At 53.1% G+C, this 25,724-nt stretch overlaps 2 protein-coding genes across 3 annotated transcripts; both read left to right on the forward strand.

The window, feature by feature from the left end:
* Positions 1 to 1,765: 1,765 nt before the first annotated feature.
* On the forward strand, positions 1,766 to 14,676 carry MARCHF2 (membrane associated ring-CH-type finger 2). Of its 2 annotated transcripts, XM_063147079.1 has the most exons (6): positions 1,766 to 1,925; positions 7,030 to 7,259; positions 7,929 to 8,124; positions 9,361 to 9,570; positions 13,361 to 13,513; positions 14,503 to 14,676. In XM_063147079.1, the coding sequence occupies exons 2-6, from the start codon at positions 7,084 to 7,086 to the stop codon at positions 14,518 to 14,520; spliced, it is 753 nt and encodes a 250-aa protein (XP_063003149.1). In that variant the 5' UTR covers positions 1,766 to 1,925; positions 7,030 to 7,083; the 3' UTR covers positions 14,521 to 14,676. The 2 variants fall into 2 exon arrangements, with proteins under 2 accessions (XP_063003149.1, XP_063003150.1); XM_063147080.1 differs by lacking the exon at positions 14,503 to 14,676 and having other exon boundaries at positions 13,361 to 14,485.
* A 3,727-nt stretch (positions 14,677 to 18,403) lies between these two features.
* On the forward strand, positions 18,404 to 25,680 carry LOC134412925 (heterogeneous nuclear ribonucleoprotein M-like). Its single transcript, XM_063146901.1, has 3 exons — positions 18,404 to 18,510; positions 21,833 to 22,005; positions 25,444 to 25,680. Exons 1-3 carry the CDS (start codon positions 18,410 to 18,412, stop codon positions 25,506 to 25,508), a joined length of 339 nt encoding a protein of 112 aa, XP_063002971.1. The 5' UTR covers positions 18,404 to 18,409; the 3' UTR covers positions 25,509 to 25,680.
* Positions 25,681 to 25,724: the final 44 nt, after the last annotated feature.

Consider the following 25,724-nt stretch of genomic DNA (forward strand, 5'->3'; position numbering starts at 1 on the left):
TACCATAGGGTTTTGAACGAACAATAGCGTATAAGCAAAATTTAAACACCAATATAATGTTCAGATCAAAAGGCAAGAGGGGTTATTAGTGCTGCCTATTGCATCAGACAAAACAAGAGATTTATTTATTTATTTATTTATTTATTTATTACATTTCTATACCGCCCAATAGCCGGAGCCGGAGGTTGGCATGACTGCAGTTCAGGCACATCTGGATAACAGCTGGATTTCATATTGTTTGGAGATGGGCTATATTGTATATTCCTTTCCCCCCACCCAGAAGTCTCAGGTGCACTCAGAACCTGGTAGCCTTTAATCTGAGTGCATCCTCCCACGATCCACCTAAGACTAAAGTGCAAGGTCTCTCCGTGGCTTCAGGGATCTCCCCCACTCCCAATTTTTCCTTGGTTTACATCTTCCCTGATGAAGAGTTCTGGGGAACTCGAAAGCTTGCGTACTATTTTGTGTCCTAATAAAAGAATTCCCCGAATGTGGATTTTGAGATGTTTCTTATGGCTGACACAGTTTACCTTTGCTTTTAGCATAATCCTCACACAAAATTCAACCCTATCATCTGCGTAGCTTCTGCAATAGGATTGCAACACAAGTAAGTTACTCTTAAGGTGCTACATACCTCCGGAACTCCCTGCCACTATAGATTAGGTGCCAACCGTTGTAGGTTTTCTGCACCTGAACACCAACGGACACTACTAGGGAGGTAATTTTGACCCCTGTTCATCGCTTAAAGGAATTTCTAATTCATAAATACTGGTAAAGCATGTATAGAGCACCATAAGAGTAACATAAAAATCATGGGTGGAGAACAAGTGGCTGTTGGACTCCAACTCCCATCACCCTCAACCGGCATGGATAATAGTCAAGGGTGATGGGGTTTGTAGTCCCAACTGTCAGATTCATCGGCAAGCATCCATTTTTAGAAAAAAACTTCAAAGGTTGGATTAGGTTAAAGATTGAACACCTGCCTAACTTTAAACATACCCAGAAGTTATCTTTACCTTCGTTACACTATACCGTGCCAGAACTTTCTAGGCAGTTCGCAAAAGAAAGTTCAACACCATACAGTATATAAAGCCGTAATGTCAAACCCTAAAAGAATTGGTTTAAATAAATAAAAACTAAAGTTAAAAATTAGGAGAAGAGCTTGGAAAAACAGTTAAGTTTTGGAAAACGGAATGACAAAAGACCACAGTGTTGGGCGGGCCATTCCCGCAATCTCAGTTGGGCAGAGTAAACGTTTGACTTTAAATAACCTTAAAACAGACTGAGCGGCTCTGAATTGTGATTTGGTTTTGAATTGTGATTTTGTGAAGACACCCAGGATACTCATTCGAAAGAGAACCGGCAATGCGGGGCTGACAACCCATTTGTTTTACCTCTTTCCCCTGGCACAGCGCCAGCGAAGGGGCGTGACCAGCGTTTGTGGGGGGGGAAGAAGCCCCGCCCTTCCGCGACTCCCTCACTCCACCCCCCCTTTGCTGCCTGGAGCCCAAGCTGCGGATTGGCCCTGCCGGCTTGGTGACCGTTACGGCTCGCGCAGCTGCCGTTGGTGCGCGTGCGCGAGCTCCGTCTCCTCCTCTCCCTCAAACCTCCGCCGTCCCTCGAAAGGAGGCGGGCGCTCCTTCGCCTCGCGGCCGCCGATTAGCTGCTCCGGAGCCGCTCTCGGCTCCGATTGGCTAAGCGGAGGGGAGAGGGCGTGGCACCCCCCCTCGCGCTTCCAGTCAGGTGCGCAGCTGCCGCGGAGGCGGCTGACAGAGGCAGGCGGAGGAGGAGGCGGCGGCCTCCCTCCTGCTTTCCGCGGCCCTCCCGGGGAGATGGGACGGAGCGGGGCCCGGCGCTGAGGGACGGACGGACGGGCGGACGGACGGACGGAAGGGCGGGGCTGCAGCGGAAGGGGCGGGGCGCAGGTAACGGAGGGCGAAAGGGGGCGGGGCCCGGCCGTTGAGTGACAGGCGCTGCAGGAAGCGGGGGGGGCTTTGCAGGTATGAGGGGGAGGAGGAAGAGAGGGAGGGGCTTTGAAAGGCCTAAGCCCCGCCCCCTCCTCTTCTCAGCCCGCCCACTTCGCCCCAGTATCCTGTTCCCAACAGAGGACAGCCCACTCGCAGCACCCCCCCCCTCTTCTGCCTGGCATTCAGGGCTAGACACCCCCTGACCCTGGAGGCTCCCTTTAGTGGCCCAAAGGGTGTAAATCCCCCCCCCTTACACATAATTGTGCTCCCTCCCCATTGGCCGTCCCAGCTGATGGGGAGTTGTTGGTTATCCTGGTTGTGCTTTTTATACTGTATTTTGTAATTGTGTTTTTAACCTAAGGCCTAAGAACAGCCTCCTCCTCCTCTTCTCAGCCTGCCCACCTCGCCCCAGTATCCTGTTCCCAACAGGGGACAGCCCACTCGCAGCACCCCCCCCCCCCTTCTGCCTGGCATTCAGGGCTAGACACCCCCTGACCCTGGAGGCTCCCTTTAGTGGCCCAAAGGGTGTAACCCCCCCCCCCCCCACTACACATAATTGTGCTCCCTCCCCATTGGCCATCCCGGCTGATAGGGAGTTGTTGGTTATCCTGGTTGTGCTTTTTATATTGTATTTTGTAATTGTGTTTTTAACCTATGGCCTAAGAACAGCCCCCTCTTCCTCTTCTCAGCCCGCCCACTTCGCCCCAGTATCCTGTTCCCAACAGAGGACAGCCCACTCGCAGCACCCCCCCCCCTTCTGCCTGGCATTCAGGGCTAGACACCCCCTGACCCTGGAGGCTCCCTTTAGTGGTCCAAAGGGTGTAAATCCCCCCCCACTACACATAATTGTGCTCCCTCCCCATTGGCCGTCCCGGCTGATGGGGAGTTGTTGGTTATCCTGGTTGTGCTTTTTATACTGTATTTCATAATTGTGTTTTTAACCTAAGGCCTAAGAACAGCCTCCTCTTCCTCTTCTCAGGCCGCCCACTTCGCCCCAGTATCCTGTTCCCAACAGAGGACAGCCCACTCGCAGCACCCCCCCCCCCTTCTGCCTGGCATTCAGGGCTAGACACCCCCTGACCCTGGAGGCTCCCTTTAGTGGCCCAAAGGGTGTAAATCCCCCCCCCTTACACATAATTGTGCTCCCTCCCCATTGGCCGTCCCGGCTGATGGGGAGTTGTTGGCCCACAACATCTGGAAGGCCACAACTTGCCCACCCCTGGCTCTCTGATCCTTCCTTAAATGGACAGGTGAAAACGGCCACCCAGCCCCTGCTTCGGACCCCAGGTCGGGCTCCTGTCTGAAACCCTGGAGAGACTCAGTAGAAAACAGCTCCCTGTATTCCTACCCTGTTTCCCCGAAAGTAAGACATCCCCCGAAAATAAGACCTACTTCCAGTTTTGCCTCTCGCTGTAATATAAGGCATCCCCCCGAAAATAAGACCTTTTTTTTTTGTTCAACAATAAATGTGTACCGTATTCTTCTTCATGGAAAAATAAGACATCCCCTGAAAATAAGACCTAGCGCATCTTTGGGAGCAAAAATTAATATAAGACACTGTCTTATTTTCGGGGAAACAGGGTACTTAAAGGAAAGGAAAGGAACCTCTCGTGCAAGCACTGAGTCATTGCTGACTCTTGGAGGGACGCCAGCTTTCGCTGACGTTTTCTTGGCAGGCCTTATAGCGGGGTGGTTCGCCGTTGCCTTCCCCGGCCGTGATTACCTTTCCCCCAGCTCGCTGGGTACTCATTTTACCGACCTCGGGAGGATGGAAGGCTGAGTCGACCCGAGCCGGCTGCCTGAAACCAGCTTCCGCTGGGATCGAACTCAGGCCGTGGGGAGAGTTTCAGCTGCAGAAACTGCTGCTTTACCGCTCTGCTTAAACCGGCCCTTTATTCAGGACCATGAGGACCAGAACCTTCTTTTACATTCAACGCCACAACACCTGGAGCCCCGCAGGAAATCCCCGGCTCTTCCGAACAGGGCTAGGGAAGAATCCTGCCTCTCACTCTGGGGAGCTGTCATTGCTGCCCGCCCGTGTCGACAGGACTGGGTTGCCTGGACCAAGCGCCTGACTCAGTTTCCTGCGTTCCCCTGTAGCTCGGTATCTTATTTCCAAGAACAGTCAGCTAGGCGCCCCGAGGAGAGGAAGCCCGTGAACAAGGCCTGGAGACAATAGCTGCCTCCTTTCCGCCTGCGATCCCTCGGACCAGCAGAAGAGCCGGGCTGTGTGAGGCCGCGAAGGCCTATCTTGGCCAGCATATCCTTTTCTTGCTGCGGCCGACCAAAGGCCCTGACTGGAAACCCACAACAGGAAATGTATGCGACAGCACCCTCCGGCACGTATCCCCCGGCAACCGTTTTTGGGAGCCATGCTGTCTTGGGTAACACACAGGGGTAGGCTGCTACTGCAGCTGGAGGTTCTGTTTAGGGTGTAATCCTATGCATGTTAAGACAGGGTGGGGGAAAAGACCTTGCATTTCTGTTTTTGTTGTCAGCTGCTTTGAACATCATTTGTAACGGAAAGGCGGGCTAGCAATGAGTTAAATATATATCCTCTCTGCTGCAGTGGAACGGACCTCAGGCACTGCATGCCTTGGGATGGCGCCGCTGGCCTCAGGCGGTGCCAGGCAGCTCCACAGCACCTTTGTGACTCCACCACCAAGCCTCCGCTGAAGGGGCAGGGATAGGGTGACCCTACGTAAAAGAGGACTGGGCTCCTGCATCTTTAACAGTTGTATTGAAAAGGGAATTTCAGCAGGGGTCATTTGTAGGCGTGCAACACCGGGTGAAATCCCCTCTTCATCATAACGGTTAAAGCTGCAGGAGCCCTGCCCTCTTTTGTATCTGGTCCCGCCAGGCAGCTTTAACCGTTATAATGAAGAGGGGATTTCACCCGGTGTTGCACGCCTACAAATGACCCCTGCTGAAATTCCCTTTTCAATACAGCTGTTAAAGATGCAGGAGCCCACTCCTCCTTTCCATAGGGCCACCCTAGGCAGGGAACATGTGGCCCTCCAGATGGGGTTGGACTCCAGCTAACGTCTGCCCCAGCCAGGGCTCAGAGATGATGGGACTTGTATTCCAACAACTTTTTGAGGGCCATCACTTCCCCATCCCTTGCTGCCCCTCCATGGCTTCATAGCGGGGCATTCTTAGAGGCCCTGCTACAGCTGTGGAGTGTCTTTCCTTTAAGACAGGTGAAGAACCTCAGGTGCAAGGTTCCGATTCAGCCACACCCACCCACCCTCCTTTTTCTCTCAACCACTGATAGTTTGCTGGTTTTCTAGCTTTTGTGTCCTGCGCTTCCTTTCCTTTCTAAAAGGTGGAGAGCTCTCTCCAAAGGTTTTAAGGTAAAACGGCAGAGTAAGTGACAATATGCTGGTGTTTTATTTATTTATTTATTTATTTATTACATTTCTATACCACCCAATAGCCGGAGCTCTCTGGGCGGTTCACAACTCCTCCCCCTTTTACTTCCACCCCCCTCTCCCTTCCAGAGCATCTCCAAATTGCTTTGAGGGATAGCCAAAGTCTGGGCCTGTGCTTTTTCTGGCAACGCCGTGAAAAGCATCGTTTTAAAAAGCGTTAAATCGGCAGTGGGCTAATTTTTAAAGAAACGAGTTGGTCTCGCTGCTCGGGAACGGGTGTTTCGCTTTGCAGCCGTGACCTCCTTCGAGCTGGACGAGGCGCTCGGAAACCCAGCCGAAGAGAAAGCGCCGGAGGCTCATAGGAGTTTTGCTCTCCAACGGATTTCTTGCCAACTCGCTGAAGAGCACTCCGGTTTCCAGGAACGACGGGACATCCCTTCCTGGAACTTGTTGCTAATTGATACAGGCAGCGGGCATTTCCGGAATGAAGCATAGAGAGCTCATGGGAGGGTTTTCCTCCCCGCTGTTTCGTCTTTAATTTGCAACGTCTGCTGGAAAGGAGTTCCCCATTTCCCTCCTCCCCCCAGCCCCCTTATTCCTCTGTGCCTCCATCAGCTCTTGCTGATGTGTCATCTTTGTGGGCTGCACAAGCATTGAGGACTTGTCTGATGTGTGCACGTTTGCACAAGCTCTGTGTAAATTCACATAAATACTCCCGCCGCCGCACACCCAAACGCTCGTGAACAGTGGCCAATGTGAGCTCGCAGAGCCCTTCTTTTCCTTTTCCCTCCCCTTCCCTTTTTCCTTGTGTGTCGTGTGTGTGTGTGTGCGTGTGTGTGTTTTTAGATGGTAAGCCTGGAGGCAGGGACGATCTGGTTTACTGATTGAGTGTAAGCCGCCCTGGAACCTTCGTTTGGCTAAGGAGAAGGTTCAGATCATTTGAAATACTTAAAATAAATGCATAAATAATAAACCCGTGGGTCATGGCTGGCTTGTGAAGGGGGCCGTGTGTGTGTGTGTGTGTGTGTGTGTGTGTGAGAGAGAGAGAGAGAGAGAGAGAGAAAGAGAGAGAGAGAGAGAGAGAGTGACAAGCTGGAGCGTGTTCAGAGGAGGGCAACCAGGATGATCAGGGGCCTGGAATCAAAGCCCTATGAGGAGAGACTGAAAGAATTGGGCATGTTGAGCCTGGAGAAGAGAAGATGGAGGGGAGACATGAGAGCACTCTTCAAATACTTGAAAGGTTGTCACACAGAGGAGGGCCAGGATCTCTTCTCGATCCTCCCAGAGTGCAGGACACGGAATAACGGGCTCAAGTTAAAGGAAGCCAGATTTCAGCTGGATATCAGGAAAACCTTCCTGACTGTTAGAGCAGTACGACAATGGAATCAGTTGCCTAGGGAGGTTGTGGGCTGTCCCACCCTAGAGGCCTTCAAGAGGCAGCTGGAGAACCCCCTGTCAGGGATGCTTTAGGGTGGATTCCTGCATTGAGCAGGGGGTTGGACTGGATGGCCTTGTGGGCCCCTTCCAACTCTGCTATTCTATGATTCTATGACAGCGAGGGCCGTGGGGATACGGTCTGCATGGGAACAGTGATGAGGTGGGGGCTGTCTTTGGAGGTGTGTGCCGTCGTCCCCCGGCTGGCAAATTGCCCCGGGCGCTGTCCTGATCCGCCTCTCTCTCCCTTGCTTCAGGCTGATCATGCTTCTGCTCTCTGGCCGCTGAAGCTGGCGCGCCCCTCCGTCGCCATGACCACCGGCGACTGCTGCCACCTCCCCGGCTCGCTGTGCGACTGCCCGGGCGGCGCCGCCTTGTCCAAGTCGGTGGAAGATGCAGACCTTGGGCGGCCCCAGTACATCACCCAAGTCACGGCCAAGGACGGCCGGCTGCTCTCAACTGTCATCAAAGCCCTGGGGACGCAGAGGTGAGAGCGACACCCACCCACCCCTACACACAGCATCACTGGGGGACATCAGAACATCAGAAGAGCCCTGAGGCTTGATCAGACCCAGGGACCATCTAGTCCAGCACTCTGTTCTCACAGTGGCCAAACAGCCGTCGGCCAGGGATGAACAAGCAGGACATGGTGCAACAGCACCCTCCCGCCCATGTTCCCCAGCAACTGGGGCACACAGGCTTACTGCCTCAGATACTAGAGGTAGCACACAACCATCAGGGCTAGTAGGCATACTAGTAGGCTAGTAGGCGTGCGAAATGATGCACGGAGTGGAGAACGTGGCGAGGGAGACATTTCCCTCCTTTTCTCGTAATACTAGAACCCGGGATCGTTCCCTGAAGCTGACTGGTGGGAAGTAAAAGGAAGGACTTCTTCACGCAGTGCAGAGTTAAACTGTGGAACTCCCTACCACAAGATGTAGTGAGGGCCACCCGCTTGGTTGGCTTTAAAAGGGGCGTGTTCCGTTGGCCCAACCCTGGGATCGTTCCCCTGATACTATCATAGGGACTAGAAACTTTAGAAGTTAGCTATGTTTGGGTGGGGGATCACGGCGATTCTCCGGGCGGCTGCCCCCCACTAGCCTCTGGTGGCGGCTTCAGCCCTTTGCTGTTGCCCCCCCTCTCTCTCCCCCTGCAGCGATGGCCCCATCTGTCGGATCTGCCACGAGGGTGGAAGCGGGGAGGGCCTCCTCTCGCCCTGCGACTGCACCGGCACCCTGGGGGCCGTGCACAAGAGCTGCCTGGAGAAGTGGCTCTCCTCCTCCAACACGAGCTACTGCGAGCTCTGCCACACGGAGTTCGTCGTGGAGCGGAGGCCCCGGCCCCTGACGGAGGTGGGTGCGTGCCGCCTTGGGGGGGGGGGGAGAGGCAGCGCTCTGTACGTCGGTCTCCCCCAGCAGATGCTTTGGCCGGCATCTCCCACCGCCCCTGACCATTGGCGCGGCTGGCGGGTCTTGCAGTCCAAAGCCTTTGCATGGCTGCTTACGACGTTGTGTGGCCTTTATTTATTTATTCTCTGAAAAGCATGACATAAAACGCAATCCGATTTTGTATTGCCGAGGCCCGGCCCATCTTCCACCGGCTTGGGGTTGGGTGGGGAGGGTGGTTCGGAGTGTGTGGGGGACCCTGGGGGCTGAATTCCACGTGCGTTTGTGTGTGTGTGGGGGGGAATCCCAGCCTATTTTAGCTGAGCGCTCTCTTACTGCCGTGAGTTTTCATAGCGGCATTTCAGCTTTTTCGAATGCGGGAATAAATTGCCCAAAGATTGATGATCAGGGAAAGGGCGCAGGGGTGGGGGCAGGGGAAATGGGCACCGCTGTCTGAGGAACCCCCAGACGGCTGGATCCTGACCGCATGGCTCGGCTTGCAGAGGAGAGAGGGAGACGTCTTACGGCCTTGCTGGTCTCCCAGTCGGGCTTCTTCATCCCAGAGTGAAATGTTTTCCTGCCTGGGGGGATCCACACGGCTGAGCTTGCGTTGGGAGGACACGTAGTTGCACTTGGACTGGAGTTGTCACGTGTTGCCTGCTGACCTTCGCCTCTTTCTCTCTCTCTCTCCCTTGCTTAAACATTCTGTGCCGTTCTTTTGCCTCCTTTGCCTGACGCTCCTCCTCCCTCCTCCTCCTCGTCCTCCTCTTCCTCCCTCCTCCTCCTCCTCTTCCTCCCTCCTCCTCCTCCTCCTCCTCTTCCTCCCTCCTCCTCCTCGTCCTCGTCCCCCTCCTCCTCCTCCTCCTCCTCCTCCTCCCTCCTCCTCCTCCTCCTCCTCTTCCTCCCTCCTCCTCCTCCTCCCCCTCCTCCTCCTCCTCCTCCTCCTCCTCCCTCCTCCTCCTCCTCCTCCTCTTCCTCCCTCCTCCTCCTCCTCCTCCTCTTCCTCCCTCCTCCTCCTCCTCCTCCTCTTCCTCCCTCCTCCTCCTCCTCCTCCTCTTCCTCCCTCCTCCTCCTCCTCCTCCTCTTCCTCCCTCCTCCTCCTCGTCCTCGTCCCCCTCCTCCTCCTCCTCCTCCCTCCTCCTCCTCCTCCTCCTCCTCCCCCCTCCCCCCTCCCCCCTCCTCCTCACTCCTTCCACCCTGCAGTGGCTGAAGGACCCCGGGCCTCGCAACGAGAAGCGGACGCTCTTCTGCGACATGGTGTGTTTCCTCTTCATCACCCCGCTGGCCGCCATCTCGGGCTGGCTCTGCCTCCGGGGCGCTCAGGATCACCTGCAGTTCAACAGCCGCCTGGAGGCCATCGGCCTGATCGCCCTGACCATAGCACTTTTCACAATCTATGTCCTCTGGACGCTGGTGAGTGTTCCTGTGGGCTTGTCTGCCTTGGCCTCTTCCCTGCGTGGCATCAGTCGTGCAAACGATTACGGGGAAACGCGGGGAGCAGAGGAAGAAGGCCAACGGGTAGGAGCACAGACCAGGAAACAGAGGTGGTTGGGTCCGGTCACGCGGAGGGGACGGCTTATCTGCCGTACCACACACACACACGCTCTCGGATCCCGGGAATCCACTGCTGCGGGTGCTTTGACGCCAGATGGCAGCTATCCCCTCCTCCTCCTCCTCCTCCTCAGTATTCCAAGCGCTGCGTTGTGAACTTCCATAGGCTTTTGTTAGCAAATAATATTTAAAAATGGATTTTTTCAAAAAGAGGAATTCCATCCCATCAAGTACAGTAAAAAGGGAATAAGAAAACACAAACTGTTAACACAGGGCTGCTAGAGAGCCTTTACAGGAGATGGGCACCAAATGGTTGCCAAGACTTTTTCAGAAACACTTTTTTATGACCGAGTTGTTTTGCTGCTGCTGCTGCTGCTGCTGCTTCTCCTCCTCCTCCAGAATCCATAGATCTTCTTCTCCTTCTCCTCCTCCTCCTCCTCCTCCTCCTCCTCCAGAATCCATAGATCTTCTTCTCCTTCTCCTCCTCCTCTTCCTCCTTCTTCTTCTTCTCCACCTCCTCCTCCTCCTCCTCCTCCTCCTCCTCCTCCTCCAGAATCCATAGATCTTCTTCTCCTTCTCCTCCTCCTCTTCCTCCTTCTTCTTCTTCTCCACCTCCTCCTCCTCCTCCTCCTCCAGAATCCATAGATCATCTTCTTCTTCTTCTTCTTCTTCTTCTTCTTCTTCTTCTTCTTCTTCTTCTTCTTCTTCTTCTTCTTCTTCTTCTTCTCTCTCCTCCTCCTCCTCCTCCTCCTCCTCCTCCTCCTCCTCCAGAATCCATAGATCTTCTTCTCCTTCTCCTCCTCCTCTTCCTCCTTCTTCTTCTTCTCCACCTCCTCCTCCTCCTCCTCCTCCTCCTCCTCCTCCTCCAGAATCCATAGATCTTCTTCTCCTTCTCCTCCTCCTCTTCCTCCTTCTTCTTCTTCTCCACCTCCTCCTCCTCCTCCTCCTCCAGAATCCATAGATCATCTTCTTCTTCTTCTTCTTCTTCTTCTTCTTCTTCTTCTTCTTCTTCTTCTTCTTCTTCTTCTTCTTCTTCTTCTTCTTCTTCTCCTCCTCCTCCTCCTCCTCCTCCTCCTCCTCCTCCTCCTCCAGAATCCATAGATCTTCTTCTCCTTCTCCTCCTCCTCTTCCTCCTTCTTCTTCTTCTCCACCTCCTCCTCCTCCTCCTCCTCCAGAATCCATAGATCATCTTCTTCTTCTTCTTCTTCTTCTTCTTCTTCTTCTTCTTCTTCTTCTTCTTCTTCTTCTTCTTCTTCTTCTCTCTCCTCCTCCTCCTCCTCCTCCTCCTCCTCCTCCTCCTCCTCCTCCTCCTCCACCAGAATCCATAGATCTTCTTCTCCTTCTCCTCCTCCTCTTCCTCCTTCTTCTTCTCCTTCCTTCTCTTCCTCCTCCTCCAGAATCCATAGATGATCTTCTCCTCCTCCTCCTTCTCCTCCTCCTCCTCCTCCTCTTTTTCTTCTCCTTCGGTCAGTCTTGAACCCATCTTCCTGAAATTTTCAGGTTTTGTAAAAAAGGTGTTTCTTTCTGGATATAGCCCATGTTCCGTCCCCAACATCTCCAGGAAGGGCTAGGAAAGACCCCTGTCTGGAATCCCAGAGAGCTGAAACCCCAGTTAACATGGGTTGCCTTGAGCTAGGACCCAGGGTCCGATTTGGGATAGGGCAGCTTTCCTGCGTGTCCGTTATTTAGATCATGCCGTCAGTGTCCATGGTGACAGGTCCCTCCCTAGGTCACTGGAATCAGTGACCTAGGGAGGTGGTGGGCTCTCCCACACTAGAGGCCTTCAAGAGGCAGCTGGACAACCCTCTGTCAGGGATGCTTTAGGGTGGATTCCTGCATTGAGCAGGGGGTTGGACTCGATGGCCTTGTAGGCCCCTTCCGACTCTGCTATTCTGTGATTCTATGAAGAGCTTATACTCTCCATGTCAACACCGCCAAAGGGGAAGGAGAGGAAAGCAGGATGCCATTACACACACACGCACACACACTCAATTGTACGTGCTTTGGCTTGGTTGTGGTAGGGTAGCCTTCCCCACAAGCTGGCCGACGCCGCCTACCACCGCCCTTGACCGTGGCTGATGGGGTTTGCAGCCAAAACCCTCTGGAGAGCAGCGGGTTGAGGAAGGCCGTGTTCCAGACTATCAGAAGAGGAAGCGTTCCCGAGTGTCGGGGGGCAGGAGGAAAGGGGCGTTTCACGTCTGTGTTTGATACGATCGGCGCCGTTTCCCTCTTCGTCGGCTCTTTGTGTTACAGAACGCACAGTTTGATGCGTACGAACTCCTCGGCGCCCTTCAGATTATGCGAGGTTAAGCGAGGCCTTCTTGGAGAGGAACTTGCTGTTCACGGTTTTTAAAGGAGAAGAAAAATCAAACTGATCCCCCCCCCCACCATTAAATTGATTGTTTGAAAACTGAGGTGGGGAATTTCGGCAGGTCCTCCCTGCCCCGGCCAGGATGGTGGCTCCTGCAGGGCTGACGTTTGGCAGCAGCCAAAAAGCAGCGATTTTTGTGAAGAAGCTAAGCAGATGCGGAAAATGGTGTGTGTGTGTGTGTGGTGGGGGGAGAGTTGCCATCGCAGTACTGCGTGTTTTTAAAAAACCAACCACATAAAACCATCGATTTTACTACGGCTGTAACAGCCGTGGGAGAGTCGGGGGGAGTGAAGGCCGCCTGAGGCTGGATTGGGCCTTGAGGAAGGAGCCAAAGGAGACACAGGAAGTGGAGGAGGCTGTTATCGTGCAGGAAACAGAAGGGGTGTGTGTGACGATCAGGGGACGGGAGGGGTTGGAGGAGGCGAGCGGGAGCCACGTCGCAGGGCTAAACACCCAGACTGTACGGGAGATCCGAAGTCCATCTTCCTGGGGATTCCGAGGCGGCAGCGGCGGACTCTTGCTGGTGCTCGCAGTGGCTGGGGAACGGCCCTGGTTCAGCATCGGAGCTGGCCTGCCTCCTCCGCCCACCATCTGTGAATGGTTCTCCTCCCTCTTGCTGCAGGGACAGTCTCTCTCTCTCTCTCTCTGCTTTGGCTGTGCTCTGTAGGCAGCGTACGGAGCCTGCCCGATGCAACTAACCCGGGGAGCGTGGGACTTGGGGACCTGGGGACTGTGCTCTGTATCCAAGCTGAGCCGCCTCGGCTGCCTGCGACTCCAGGGGCCTGTCCCCTCTGATAGAGGTGTACGAACGACGCCAGGCGTGGAGAATGCAGACAGGGAGACGTTTTTCTCCCTCTCTCAAAATACTAGAACCCAACGGGGTCATCATCCCATGAAGCTTAGGGGTGGGAGATCCAGGACAGATAAAAGGAAGGACCTTCTTCCCACGGCGCATCGTTAAATCATGGAACTCACTACCACAAGATGTAGTGACGGCCACCAGTTTGGATGGCTTTAGAAGGGGTGTGTGGTTTGGATCAATTCCTCAGTGGCTACTAGCCCTGATGGCTTTGTAGCAGAGGCAGGAAGCCTGTGTGCCCCAGTTTTTGGGGAACATGGGTGGGAAGGTGCTGTTGCACCTGTGTGTGGGCCCCTGGTCGACAGCCGGCCGGCCTCTGTGTGAACAGAACGCTGGGCTAGATCGACCCTCAGTCTGATGCTCTTCTGAGGTTCTTATCCTCCTTTCTCTTTTTCTGTGCCCCCCCGACCCGACCCGGCTAGGTGTCATTCCGTTACCACTGTCAGCTGTACTCAGAGTGGCGAAGGACCAATCAGAAAGTCCGCTTGATGATCCCGGACTCCCGGCACCCGCACCCCGTCCCGCACTCCCTGCTCTCCGCCAAGCTCCTCAAGAAGAAGGCCGACGAGACGACGGTATGAGCCAGGGGCGGCCCTCCGTCGCTTGCGCCGGGCCGGGCGGGCGCCATCCTCCCCTTGCCCAGGGCGAGAGCGGGGCAGCACTTTTCCCGCCGGGCGGCAGAGACGCTCCTGAACCGCCGAGGCGGCCGGAGAGGGGAGCGTGGCCGCCCGCGTGTCCCCTCCAGCCAGGACGTGGGAAAGACAACCAGGCTCCGGGCGTGTGCAATCACCTGGGGCGGCGGCGCGCCCGGACGCGCCCGCCGGCCCAGCTCCGTCCTCGAGACAAGAGATAACCAGGGGGCGGGAGAAGGACCCTTCTCCCCCCTGTATCCTTATATCTTAGCTTCTATTATCATAATGATTGTTGTAACTATAATTTTGTTCCCCTCCTTAATTTCCGCCCCTGTTGCGTTTGGCTCCCGGGACGCCCCCACGGAAGAGGCCGGGCGGGTCGGCTCCACGGCCGTCGCCCCTCGTCCCTTTTGCTCGGTGGCACGTTTGCCGCTGGGGGGGGGAGTCTGTATCCTTGCAGCCCCCGCCAGGGTTCCGAGAGCCTGCCGGCTCTGTCCACCGCTTGAATACAGGCCGGCGGCGGGGCGAGCGGCAGGGCACCCCTGCGCGGGAGCGTTCACCCCGCGAAACGGATATCGCCATTTTCGAAAGAAATATATAGATATATATATATATAGACATCTTGCAATGACTTTCTAATGTGTAAGAAGCGTCGTGCGGATCTGTCTCTCGTCTTGATCTCATTCTGGGAATGAATTGGTGCTCTTAACAAAGATTTGGAGGGGCAGGGGAGGTTGCCTCCCCTTTTGCACCCCCTCTTCCCCCCCCCCCCGCCCAGCGTCTCTCTAACCCCACCCCCACCCTGGTCTGTTTTTTTGCACTACATAGATTTTTTGGGGGGGGCCCTGGGAGAAGTCCAGTTCCCCTCTTTGTCTCCCCCCCCCCCACGCCCCTCATTTTGTCAGTGGTTGTTTCTCTCTTCCCCGAGTTAGAGGGTTCCGTGCGTTTGAAAATGGATTGAAATATAACAATCATCCCAGGAGGAGTAAAAAGAAAAGAAAAAAGGAAAAAAAGAGCTCATGTTGAACTGGAGGTTTTTTTTTCTCGTTTTGTTTTTTTTAATAAATAAATAAATAAATGCTGTAACCATCTGGTAGTTTTCAAGAGCTCGTAGCAGCTGGCTGTGGTCGTTCCTATCCCAATTCCCTCCGTCCCCCTTTCACGGTTTGAAGGGAGAGGGCCTGCGTCCCTGAGCTCCGGGCAGCTCTCGCCAGCGTCACCACACAGGTATGCAAGTCCCTGTTTTGCAGGCGTCAGGACTATGAGGGATGCACAGGAATGTGAGCGACGTTTCCTCGGCCTCTTCCTCCTCGGCGCCCGGGTGGGATTCCTGGGGGAAGAGCGGGGTGCTGCCTGCCCAGCAAGCCGTCATGGGGGCTGTGGGGGCTGGCCTTTTCTACAAGCAGCCGTGGCTCAAAAGAGCGGAGGAGCCAGAAAAGTGGGGAGTTTTGCATTCCAGCAGGCCGGCCGCGTTCCCCCAATCCTTCAGCCAGGCTGAGACAAAGCGAGTCGCTTCTGTTCGTTTTGCGAGCGGGGAAAAGGGTGTCGGAGCCCCCTCTCTGCAGGGGGAAGTTCCGGGGTTCGGTCCCCGGTGTCTTTAGCGAAGGCTTGGGACGACTCCCCTGCCTAAAACCGTGCTAATCAAGCTAGACAAACCTGAGCGCGAAAGGAACCGGCCGCTTCGAGGCCGAGCCACGGGCCTGCCCTGAACGTCCAACTCGTACATCGAACGGAAACAGTGGCTGCCGGATAGCGCAGAGCTGGAAAAAGGGCAGCGGAAGTGATCAGGGGGCTGGAGCGAGGAAAAATGACACCGGCTGGGATTGTTTAACTTCGAGAAGAGGCAAGTCAGGGGAGGCCTGATAGGGGTGTACGGAATGATGCATGGTTGGAGAAAGTGGAGCGGGAGGCCTTTTTCTCCTCTTATAATACTGGAACCCAACGGGGTCCTTATCCCACGAAGCGGATGGGTGGGAGATTCAGGGCAGATCAAAGGAAGGGCTTCTTCACACAGCACAGAGTTAAACTATGGAACTCACTTCCACAAGATGTAATGACGGCCACCCATTTGGATGGCTTTAAAAGGGGGCTGGATCAATTCCTGGAGGAGGAGAAGGCGATCACTGGCTACTAGCCCTGATGGCTAGATGCTACCTCCAGTATCGGAGGCAGTAGGCCTGTGTGCACCAGTTGCTGGGGAACATGGGAGGGAGGGTGCTGTTGCACCACGTCCTGCTTTCTTGGTCCCTGGCTGATGGCGGGTCGGCCACTGTGTGAACAGTGCTGGACTAGATGGACCCTGGGTCTGAGCCAGCATCAGGGCTCTTAGGAGAACGCGCATGTCTTACAAGATACAGTTCTTCTTACATTCTGATTTCAATCAGCTCTGCACTCAGAACCATGAGGGCTGGAATCTTGCTTCCTTTTTAGGAGAACGGCTGTAACTCCGTGGTAGAGCCCCTGGTTTCTGCGCAGTAGGGTCCCAGCTTCAATTCCCGCCATCTCCAGGTATGTCTGGGGGTGATCCCTGGAGAGGCCCTGCCAGTCAGAGTAGACAAGCCTGACCTAGGTGGACAGATCCGGTCGCCTGAAATCACGTTTCAGCGAGAACGGCCGCCAAAGCGGCTTATGGGCAATAAAAGCAGTGCCGTCCCTGCCCCCGCAGGCTTACAATCTAAATAGAAGCGACAGAAAAGGAAAAAGGGAAGAGGAGGGCAAAGGGACCAGCAAGCCGTCTTTCAACAGGCGAACGAATACAGTTTCTGTAGGTTCCTTAAGAGACACCCACCCAACGCGAACCTCACCTAAGAAGGTATTCATTTGTGGCTCTGTGAAGAAGTGAGAGAGCGTCTGCCATAGTTTGAGCGTCCCTGTCGCACGTTCCTTCTTCAAGCTTCCTGCAGCCAGATGTGATACTTGGCTTCTGGGCTTCGCTTGGTGTGCGCGCGTGCGCGTGTGTGGAGTGCAGCCGTAGAATTTTTCCTTCCACGACTCTGCTTACGCTTTCACCTATAATAGCTCCCTTCTCGTGAGTCCAGCTCCCCAAGACGAATTCGGTCTAGGTTTGGAAAAAGGTTTTTTTAATCCCACCTTTCTAAAGATCTCTAAAAGGCCTACAAAAAGTCCTTTCACACAAGAACCCACCTGAGCTAGCCCCAAGCGTCCTTCATTCCAGCAGTCGAATTTAGGGCGGTCAGGAGTCAGAAGGCCCTGCTGATGCTCTGTGACACAGAGGTAAATTAAAAGCATACGCTGACGCAAACGGCACACGATAAAATCAGCAGCGAAGGATGAAAAGGGGGGGCACAAAAGCAGAGTGTGGATCCAGATCTATCTTCCCACCCTGTTTTTAACTACATGATGTTGTACTGTGCCATCTGGGGTGTGTGGGGGGGCTACTGAATTCTCCGTTGCTCCTCTGCATCGGCATGCGGTCTTTCTGAGGCTGGTTCTGCCCCTTGCTCACGCTGGGGTTCTTCCTAGCTCATAGTGCTGCCTGGTCTCAGCTATTCTTCCTCGCCCACCTGCCTGCTCCGTGGGCACCTTGTTCTTTCGCTCGGTTTCGTAGGGGTGCTCTGTTCTCCCATAAGGCTCAGGGACGCAAACTATCCCAAACATCTCATAATGGCCCTGTTTTGGGGATCCAGAAGACCTCTGTGGCAGGGAGTTTATTGCAGGATGGATTAACCCCCCTCCCCACCTAAAACCAGCCCTTTTTTGGGGGCTGCAGTAAAATCTGATGCGCAGAGCTGGACGGCGATTTATGTCTGCAGAAGCATAACACAGGCTTACGGCTGTTAATGGCCCAACGAACGACCGTCACCATTATTTTATTGTAGTTCAAATGACGCACGCGCGCACACTGCACGACAGTAAAATAAAAAATATTTGCATGGGGTGGCAGCGGTGCTCGCCTTGCGGGACATAGAAGACTTGACAAAATATATTTATTCTGGCCTATGCTTTTGTAATAACGTCCACTGAATGAAATACAGGAAGTCTACAAAATGCTTAAAAAAGCATTAAGATTGCTTGGAAAATGTATTTTTTTCCTTAAAAAAAATGCACCCTCAGTTTGTTTATTTTTTAATGTATTTATTTTTAAATGCCCGCCCTTTCTTTTGACAACAAGGTGCTAGTCCTTAAGAAGCTGACATCCACACTCTTGTATGCAAGGGACCATTGAGATACCATAGAGGGCCCAGGGGTAGAAGTGATTGGACGAAGGACACCATAGAGTTGGGCGGAATAGAACGTCCCCCACAGCGAATCGGCCGCAAGAACGGTCCCATGGTCTCTTATGGCATACCATAGACGCCGCAAGGGATAGAGCGGCCCTTATTTTTGCATGGTTTCCGGCTCTCCGGGTGCCATAGCGTTTCTGGGGAAGAGTATAGTAAGGCACCATAGAGAACGGGCCGCTAGAGAGTCCACCTGGGTTTGGCTTTGGAGGAAGGAAGAGAACGGTCAGAGCCCCGCTCCTTTGTAGGCGCGGCTGACTTCCAACGTAACCTATCAACGCCGTGTATAACCACAGAGCGAACTGAGGGGTAGAGCGGCACTGCGCTTTGCCCGGAAGTGGAGGCCGCGCGTCGCTCTACCCTTCCGTCTCTACGGTGCCGCCCGCCGACGTGTTGTCGCAGGAACGGCGGTGGGCGTGGCTCTCCCCGACTCCTTCGCTCCTCATTGGTTGGGAAGATTTTTTTAAAAAAAAAGGAAAAAAGGCGTCGGCGTTGCGCGCACGCGCAGTACGTCCAAGGAGCTGAGGAGAAGATGGCGGCGGTGGCGGCTGCGGGCTCGGTGGCGGCGGCGCTGGAGGGCGGCGGCGGCGGCGCTAAGATGGCGGAGGGCGCAGCGGGCGGCGGCGGCGGGATGGCCGCGGGGCTGCCGGCGGCGAACGGGGCTGGCAACGGCGTCGTGGGCGACGGAATCCCCAAAAGGTGCGTGTCGGGGGAGGGAGGGGGGGGGGCCGCGGCTCCTCAGCGGGCGCGTGCACGACGAGGGGAGCCGGCGCGCGCGCTCTGGTGGGTGGGGGGGGAGCGAGGGAGGGAGGGAGGTGGAGGCGCGCATGCGCGAGCCGCCCCGAAGGAGACCGTCTCTTCCAGCCACGTGAATTTCCCCACACTTACGAATTACTGCTAGTTTTATTTTTGTTTTATTTTTTTTAAAAAAATCCCTCATTTACGGGCCCGTTTCATTAATGAATTAATTAATTAAAATTATGATTTTTTAAAAAAAAATTAATTTATTAATTAAAATTATGATTTTTTAATTAATTAATTAAAATTTCGATTTTTTAAAAAAATTAATTAAAATTTCGATTTTTTAAAAAAATTAATTAAAATTATGTTTTTTTTAAAAAAAAATTAATTAATTAATTGATTTTTTTTAAGAAAAAAAAATCCATAATTTTATAGGGCGCTTTGCATGGATGGTGTAGCTTCTCTTGTTAAATGGCTAATCACCTTAAACTACATGGCTAATCACCTTAAACGACTCGCTCATTACTAAAGATTTTTTTTTTTTGGATCCATAACTTATGGGCCTCGTTCATTCGTTCATTTTTGTCCATAATTTATAGGGCCCTTTGTAGGAATGATTTAGCTCTCTTGTTAAATTACTAATTATCTTTAAATTGCTAATCACCTTAACAAAATTTTATCTATCACTCGCTCATTACTAATGATTTTTTCATTAGTAAAGTTCAATCGCAGCTTTTAAAGCTCAACTAAAAACTTTTCTTTTTCCTAAAGCTTTTAAAACTTGAGGTTGTGCGGACTTTATACTGTTAGTTTTACCCTACCCTGTGCCTGTTTGCATTCTCTTCCCCTCCTTATTGTTTTATTATGAGTTTATTAGAATGTAAGCCTATGCGGCAGGGTCTTGCTATTTACTGTTTTACTCTGTACAGCACCATGTACATTGATGGTGCTATATAAATAAATAATAATAATAATAAATTTTTTGATCTGTAACTTTATGGTGCCCATATGAAAAGGAGGACATGGCTCCTGTATCTTTAACACTTGCATAGAAAAGGGAATTTCAGCAGGTGTCATTTGTATATATGGAGAACCTGGTGAAATTCCCTCTTCATCACAACATTTAAATTTGCAGGAGCTATACTACAGTGAAAAGATTTAAAAGAGGGCAGGGCACCTGCAGCTTTAACTGTTGTGATGAAGAGGGCATTTCACCAGGTTCTCCATATATACAAATGACACCTGCTGAAATTCCCTTTTCAATACAACTGTTAAAGATACATGAGCCCGGTCCTCCTTTTCATAAGGTCACCCTACGTAACTTATGGGCCTGTTCAATATTAGGTCACTTGTTAAGTACGAATAATTCGTACTTAATTTATGATACTCTTTCATTAATTGATCAATTTGCTCACTTGTTAATTAATAATAATTGTTACCCATAACTTCCAGGCTCTCTTCATTAGTCAATTGAATTAATTTGCTCTCTTGTTAAATGCTAATAATTCTTATACATAATTCATGAGCCTCTCAGAAATTAATTTGATCACTTGTCAATTACTAATCACTTGTCAATTACTAATATTTTACCCAATATTTGCAGGCCTCATTCATTCACTCACTTATAATCAATAATTATTAAAAATTATATATTTATAATTATATATATTTGGTTTGCGTCCCTGAGCCTTATGGGAGAACAGAGCCTGGAGAAGAGAAGATTGAGGGGAGACATGATAGCACTTTTCAAATACTTCAAAGGTTGTCACACAGAGGAGGGCCAGGATCTCTTCTCGATCCTCCCAGAGGGCAGGACGTGGAATAACAGGCTCAAGTTAAAGGAAGCCAGATTCCAGCTGGACATCAGGAAAAACTTCCTGACTGTTAGAGCAGTACGACAATGGAATCAGTTACCTAAGGAGGTGGTGGCCTCTCCCACACTAGAGGTATTCAAGAGGCAGCTGGACAACCATCTGTCAGGGATGCTTTAGGATGGATTCCTGCATTGAGCAGGGGGTTGGACTTGATGGCCCTTCCAACTCTGCTATTTTATGATTCTTTGAAAGAGGGTCACATGCTGTTCCCTGCCTGAGTTTCTGGGAGGAAGCGCAGGATTTAAAGGACAAATCTAGGCTGAGTTGTGCGTAGGGTCTTTGTGTCGACATAGTTATTATAATGCGGGGTGGCGGGAAGTGCCCCTCTCCAGGCATTGGCAGATTACAACTTCCACGAGCCCTAGCCAGCTGTGGGGGAAGATGGGAACCGCAGTCCATCAAAGTTCCCTTCCCTGTTACAGTGCATTTTCTTCACGGCTCCCAACGCTGACATAATGGCTATTGTGTCATCTTCATAACGGCCCTGCGAGAATATAAAGAAGAGCCCTGATGCTGGATCAGACCCAGGGTCCATCTAGTCCAGCGTTCTGTTCTCGCAGTGGCCAACCATTTGTCGACCAGGGGCCCACGAGCAGGACACAGGTGCAACAGCACTTTCCCACCCATGTTTCCCGGAAACTGGTGTATGTAGGGCTTTCTGCCTCTGGTACTGGAACGGCCTCTGGTATTGGTTATCCCAAATCTCAGGTGGGGGTTGAAGCTCTAAAGGAATGGCTTCACTTAGGCCACCCGGTGTCCTGTTTCTGAAAACTTCCCGCCTTCTTGGGAGGCAATAACGAGGCCTGCTAATTAGTCCACAAAGCTTTATTCAAGCCATAAACATCTCTTCCCACCTGAAGAGAGTTTAATCTCTAGGAGCTTCCCCCTAGGCAAAACTATGCAAACTAAGCGAGACAATTGTCCTTTCAAGAAGAATGGAGAGCCCTTTCCCAAGTCGCGTTAACTTCAGAGAGACTAGTTCTGAGGCAGCTTCTGACGGGACGCTAGCCAGGCTGACTTTCCCTCGCCTTCCTTTAGCTCCGCCCGTTTTAGTCTGCGGTGTACTCTAGGATCGGCTAACCTCTCCATGCTCTCCCCTTCGGAAGAATATTGGCTTCCCACTGAGTGTCTAGAATTTGCCCTCGAGGAGATCTGCTCTGGAGAGGGTTCACTCCCAGCTGGTGAAGAGCCCGTGAGAGCTTCCTCCCCTACTGATACAGGCTGGCCTGTTTCTGGCGCCGACTCCTCTACTTAGGAGTCTGATTCTGATTGATCACCTGAAACACCTTCTTCCAACCCAGGGGGAGCAGGGCTAGGCTTGACACCCGGTGAGTCCCTGTCTGAAGGGCGCTGTGTGTGTGTGTGGGCCTCCAGCGAATGACTCCTGCCGCCTTTTGTGTTTGCAGCGAAGGCGAGCGGCCCAACCAAAACGAGAAAAGGAAAGAGAAGAATGCCAAACGGGGAGGCGGGAGCCGCTTCGAGCCCTACGCCAGCCCTTCGAAAAGATACCGTGCCTTCATTACCAACATCCCCTTCGACGTGAAGTGGCAGTACCTGAAAGACCTCGTCAAAGAGAAAGGTAAACGGGGCCGCAGGTGCCCGGCCGGCGGGCGTTTTCAGGCCTCTCTCCCCCCCCACCCCATCCCCCCCGTGACCGATCTCCTTGTCCAGAAGACGGGAGCGTGCCTTGAGGTGGTTCTGGGCCGCTGGAGCCGTGGGGCGCGGCCGCGGTTTCTCGAGGTCCGGCCCTCCTGGCGTTGCATGCGCGCTGCCGGGCCCTCTCTGCCTTTGCGTTCAGGCGTTTGGCGTTGGCTTAACAAACCTTCAGCGTAAATTGGGCCTCTTGGAGGAGGTGAGACTTTTCCCATCAGGGGTTTGGTGCGAGGTGTCTGTTTTTTTTAAAAACAACAAGAAATAAAAATAAAATAAAATCTCAATTTGGGAAGCCTTTCGAAGCCTTTCCGGACAGGTGGTCCGCAGAGGGTGGAGAGCACTCTCCATTCTGGTTGATGCAGGCTTGCTTTCGTTGTGGAAGGTCCAGGACCGTTTTAAGAGTGAGCCCTCGAAGGAAGATGGATTGATCTACGGCTTCCCTTGACTGTCCCTTATGGTTTTGGGAAAAGGGGGGGGACCCCCGCACGGGGCGTATTCGCTCCCCCCTTACTAACCTTGCCTTGACCGAGTCCTTGCTGGGTCCCAAATCAAAGATCTTTTCGCTTTTAGGCACATTTGGCCAAGTGGCTCACTGCCCAACCCATTTTCTCCAAACGGTTGGCGCAGGGTTCAAACCAGCCTACCATTACTCGAATAATGAACTTTGCGGCGTGCGTTTTTGGTGGGAGCGAGCAAGATCTCCATGGTCCCGGTGGCGCTCTCTTGAAACACGTGCACTGGGTTCACGCGCTTTGAAGCTCGGGGTCCCACGCGTACCTGTGGCTTCGAGCGGCGCACGTGAGCCGAAGGAAAGCAAGATGAACGCCCAGCTCCGTTTAGGGGCCGTGTGGACCGTTCATCACGAAGCGTGTGAACCCTCACCAGGGTGTGTTGGTTGCACCAGACATCTCCGCAGTGCTCAACAGGTGGTGGACGTACAGCTTGGACCGCCCAGCCCTCCTTCCCGCTGTGGTTTTGTGACATTATTCAATCCTGAAAGGAACGTTGCTTTGGGACGTGACAGTTCTTGACGGATGCCGGGCGTGGAATATTGGTGGCTAGGAGTGTCTCTGTGCATAGACGTGTCCCCCTCCCGCCTGCACTACATTGAACTTGGTGCAGGGGGGGGCCTTTTCCTAAAGCTCACGGGGACTACAAAGTCCATGGCGAGGCTTGCTTCCCCCTGCAGGTGCAGCCGGGAGGAAAAAAAGGAGGAATCTCTTCTTTCTCTCCGTAGTGTGTGTTACGTACAGATGGGAGTGTCCTTGGGCTTTTTTGTGCCGACAGCTCAGATTTCAGTAACGGGGATTTCCTTCAAGCCGCCCTATCTGCCAAGCGATCGCTTGAGCGGTCTGACATAAATTACTTTTGATGCAAGTTGCCACGGAACGTGGCCTGCCCCCCCCCCAAACGGTTAGGATTCTGGGCGTCGCACGTACGAATTACGGGGCCCGGGATTCCGGTTTGGGAACAGCAGAAAAAATTGAGGGGACGGTCTGCTAGTCCACCACTCAAGAATCATGGCAGATTGAAAGCCCTTAATAATGGTCACTCTCCAGAGGTGTCTTGGCCAGTAAGTATGGGTTAGGAGACTTTTAAGTGTTGTGGTCTGTTCAGCTCTGTCACCTGGTGTGCGTGGACGCCTCTCTCTGAAATGTTTAAAAGGTGGCTCCCCCCTCGGTGAAGTCATTTCAGTTTATCATTTGTTGGTGAAACTTAAAGTTACAGGTGTGCGGTACGTGATCCCTTTGTTATTCAAACTTTTCTCTCTCGATATTCCTCTGGCCGGCCTGGTTGAATCGGCTTCCGTTAGCGAACACGACCGATCGTCTAAGCTAGAGACGGGCGTCTTGCGGCCCTTGAAGTTTGGGCCTGCAGCTCACAGCTGCTGAGGACGATGAGGCATGATGGGAGTTGTAGTCCAAACATCCTTCCAGCCACAAGTTGCCCAGCCTGGATACGAACGGCGTCCTTTGGGTGGCAAGCGCAGAGGCGGGGAAGAGAAGAGGATTTTGTTTACCCCAACAAGGGTGGTTCTGATTCATGGTATCTGAGAGCATTAAAATTCAGGGTCTGAAGTTTAGTCTTCAAGTTTTAGAATCATAGAGTAGCAGAGTTGGAAGGGGCCTACAAGGCCATCGAGTCCAACCCCCTGCTCAATGCAGGACTGCTTACATGCTTTTTAGCTTACAGTTTAGCTTACAGTTTAAGCTTTTAGCTTAAGGGTCCATCTAGTCCAGCGCTCTGTTCTCACAGTGGCCGACCGACTGCCCTCGGCAGACCCGCCAGCAGGGCATGAGTGCGACAGCGCCCGCCCGCCCATGTTCCCCAGCAACTGCCTCATAGTCCCTCGGAGGGTTCTCATTTGAAACTTTGGGCTTCGAGTTCATTTCACACGTCGGGTGAGATTGATCTCGGCAGAGACGAGAAGCAGGAAGGAGAGAAAAATGGCATTTTATTTGGAGGATACAATGGGAGGTAGGACGAGCCAGCTGAGATAGGCTGGGAGGAACCCAGGGTCAGATTCCTTCCTCAGCCCACCCTGTCTCATGGGGCTGAAAGGAGAATCCCTGAGTGTCCCCTGTAGCTCCTCAGGGGAAAAGGTCAGATACCTGTGTGATAGATCAGCCTTTCTGTAAACCGCCCAGAGAGCCCTGGCTATGGGAGCGGTATATAAGTATAATAAATAAATAAATAAATAAATTCTCCAAGCTCCAAATGCATTGGACTGCAACCCCCAGCATTTCCAACGGCCGTTCTGGCTGGAATGATGGGCGTTGCAGCCCGACGCTTTTGGATAGAACCAGGTTGGGGAGGCTGTGATAAGATAAACCCATACATGTAAGCAGTTGAAGTAGATTAGCAGGGGGCGTCTTACCCAAAGCGGATCCTAAAAGGTTCCCGGCGGGGCTTTGGAGCCGAGAGGACGGAGTACGTCAGGGGGCCTTCTGCCGTTCAGCACGGATCCCGCGCTTTAGGCCCTGCACTCTCGCTGGCAGGGCCGCGCCCCGTGCCAGGGGTTGACAAAATCCGATGCCGAGGATTCGCCTAAAGAAAGTGGGGAAGCGACCCGCGCGCCTTTCCCGTCCCTCGGCGTTCCGGGAGGCAGGAACGGCGCGCTTGCCGAGGAGGAAGAAGAGGAGGAGGAGAAAACCCGTTGGTCCGTGTTCGCTTTGGACCCAACCCAACGTATCGCACACCTGTTAACGCCAAGTTGCGGTGGCTTAGCAAACGTGGAAGTGTTCCTGGGCTTTCTAATAAGGCAGAGGCTTCCGTACAAAGCTTGTTGACGACTGTTCTAAATCCCCCTTGTTTTCTTGGCTTTCTCCCTTGGTCTATGTACCGTCTGGAATCTCATTTGTAGTTGGTGAGGTAACATACGTGGAGCTCTTAATGGACGCTGAAGGAAAGTCAAGGGTAAGTCTCTGAGAGCATTTCTCCCGCGGATTTTTTGTTTTCTACTCCTACCTGCCCAAATGTAACTGTTATGGTGGTGTGGAACCGAACCGAACCTGGGAGACGTAGCGTGTGTGGAGTCGAGTGGTTCTCTCTCTCCCTCTCTCTCTTTCTCTCTCTTTTGTCGGCGCTGCCCCTGAGCTGCTTGATGGTGGTGAGGGCGGGGGGGGGGAGGCGGTGGACGGGACG

This window comes from Elgaria multicarinata, chromosome 23, assembly GCF_023053635.1.
Source record: "Elgaria multicarinata webbii isolate HBS135686 ecotype San Diego chromosome 23, rElgMul1.1.pri, whole genome shotgun sequence".
Taxonomy (NCBI): Eukaryota; Metazoa; Chordata; class Lepidosauria; order Squamata; family Anguidae; genus Elgaria; species Elgaria multicarinata.

Coding starts and splice junctions, on each gene's coding strand:
- MARCHF2 (XM_063147079.1), top strand. CDS start 7,084: ATGACCACCGGCGACTGCTGCCACCTCCCCGGCTCGCTGTGCGACTGC. Junction 7,260..7,928: donor AAAGCCCTGGGGACGCAGAG/GTGAGAGCGACA, acceptor CTCCCCCTGCAG/CGATGGCCCCATCTGTCGGA. Junction 8,125..9,360: donor GGCCCCGGCCCCTGACGGAG/GTGGGTGCGTGC, acceptor TCCACCCTGCAG/TGGCTGAAGGACCCCGGGCC.
- LOC134412925 (XM_063146901.1), top strand. CDS start 18,410: ATGGCGGAGGGCGCAGCGGGCGGCGGCGGCGGGATGGCCGCGGGGCTG. Junction 18,511..21,832: donor GGCGACGGAATCCCCAAAAG/GTGCGTGTCGGG, acceptor TTGTGTTTGCAG/CGAAGGCGAGCGGCCCAACC. Junction 22,006..25,443: donor AGACCTCGTCAAAGAGAAAG/GTAAACGGGGCC, acceptor TCTCATTTGTAG/TTGGTGAGGTAACATACGTG.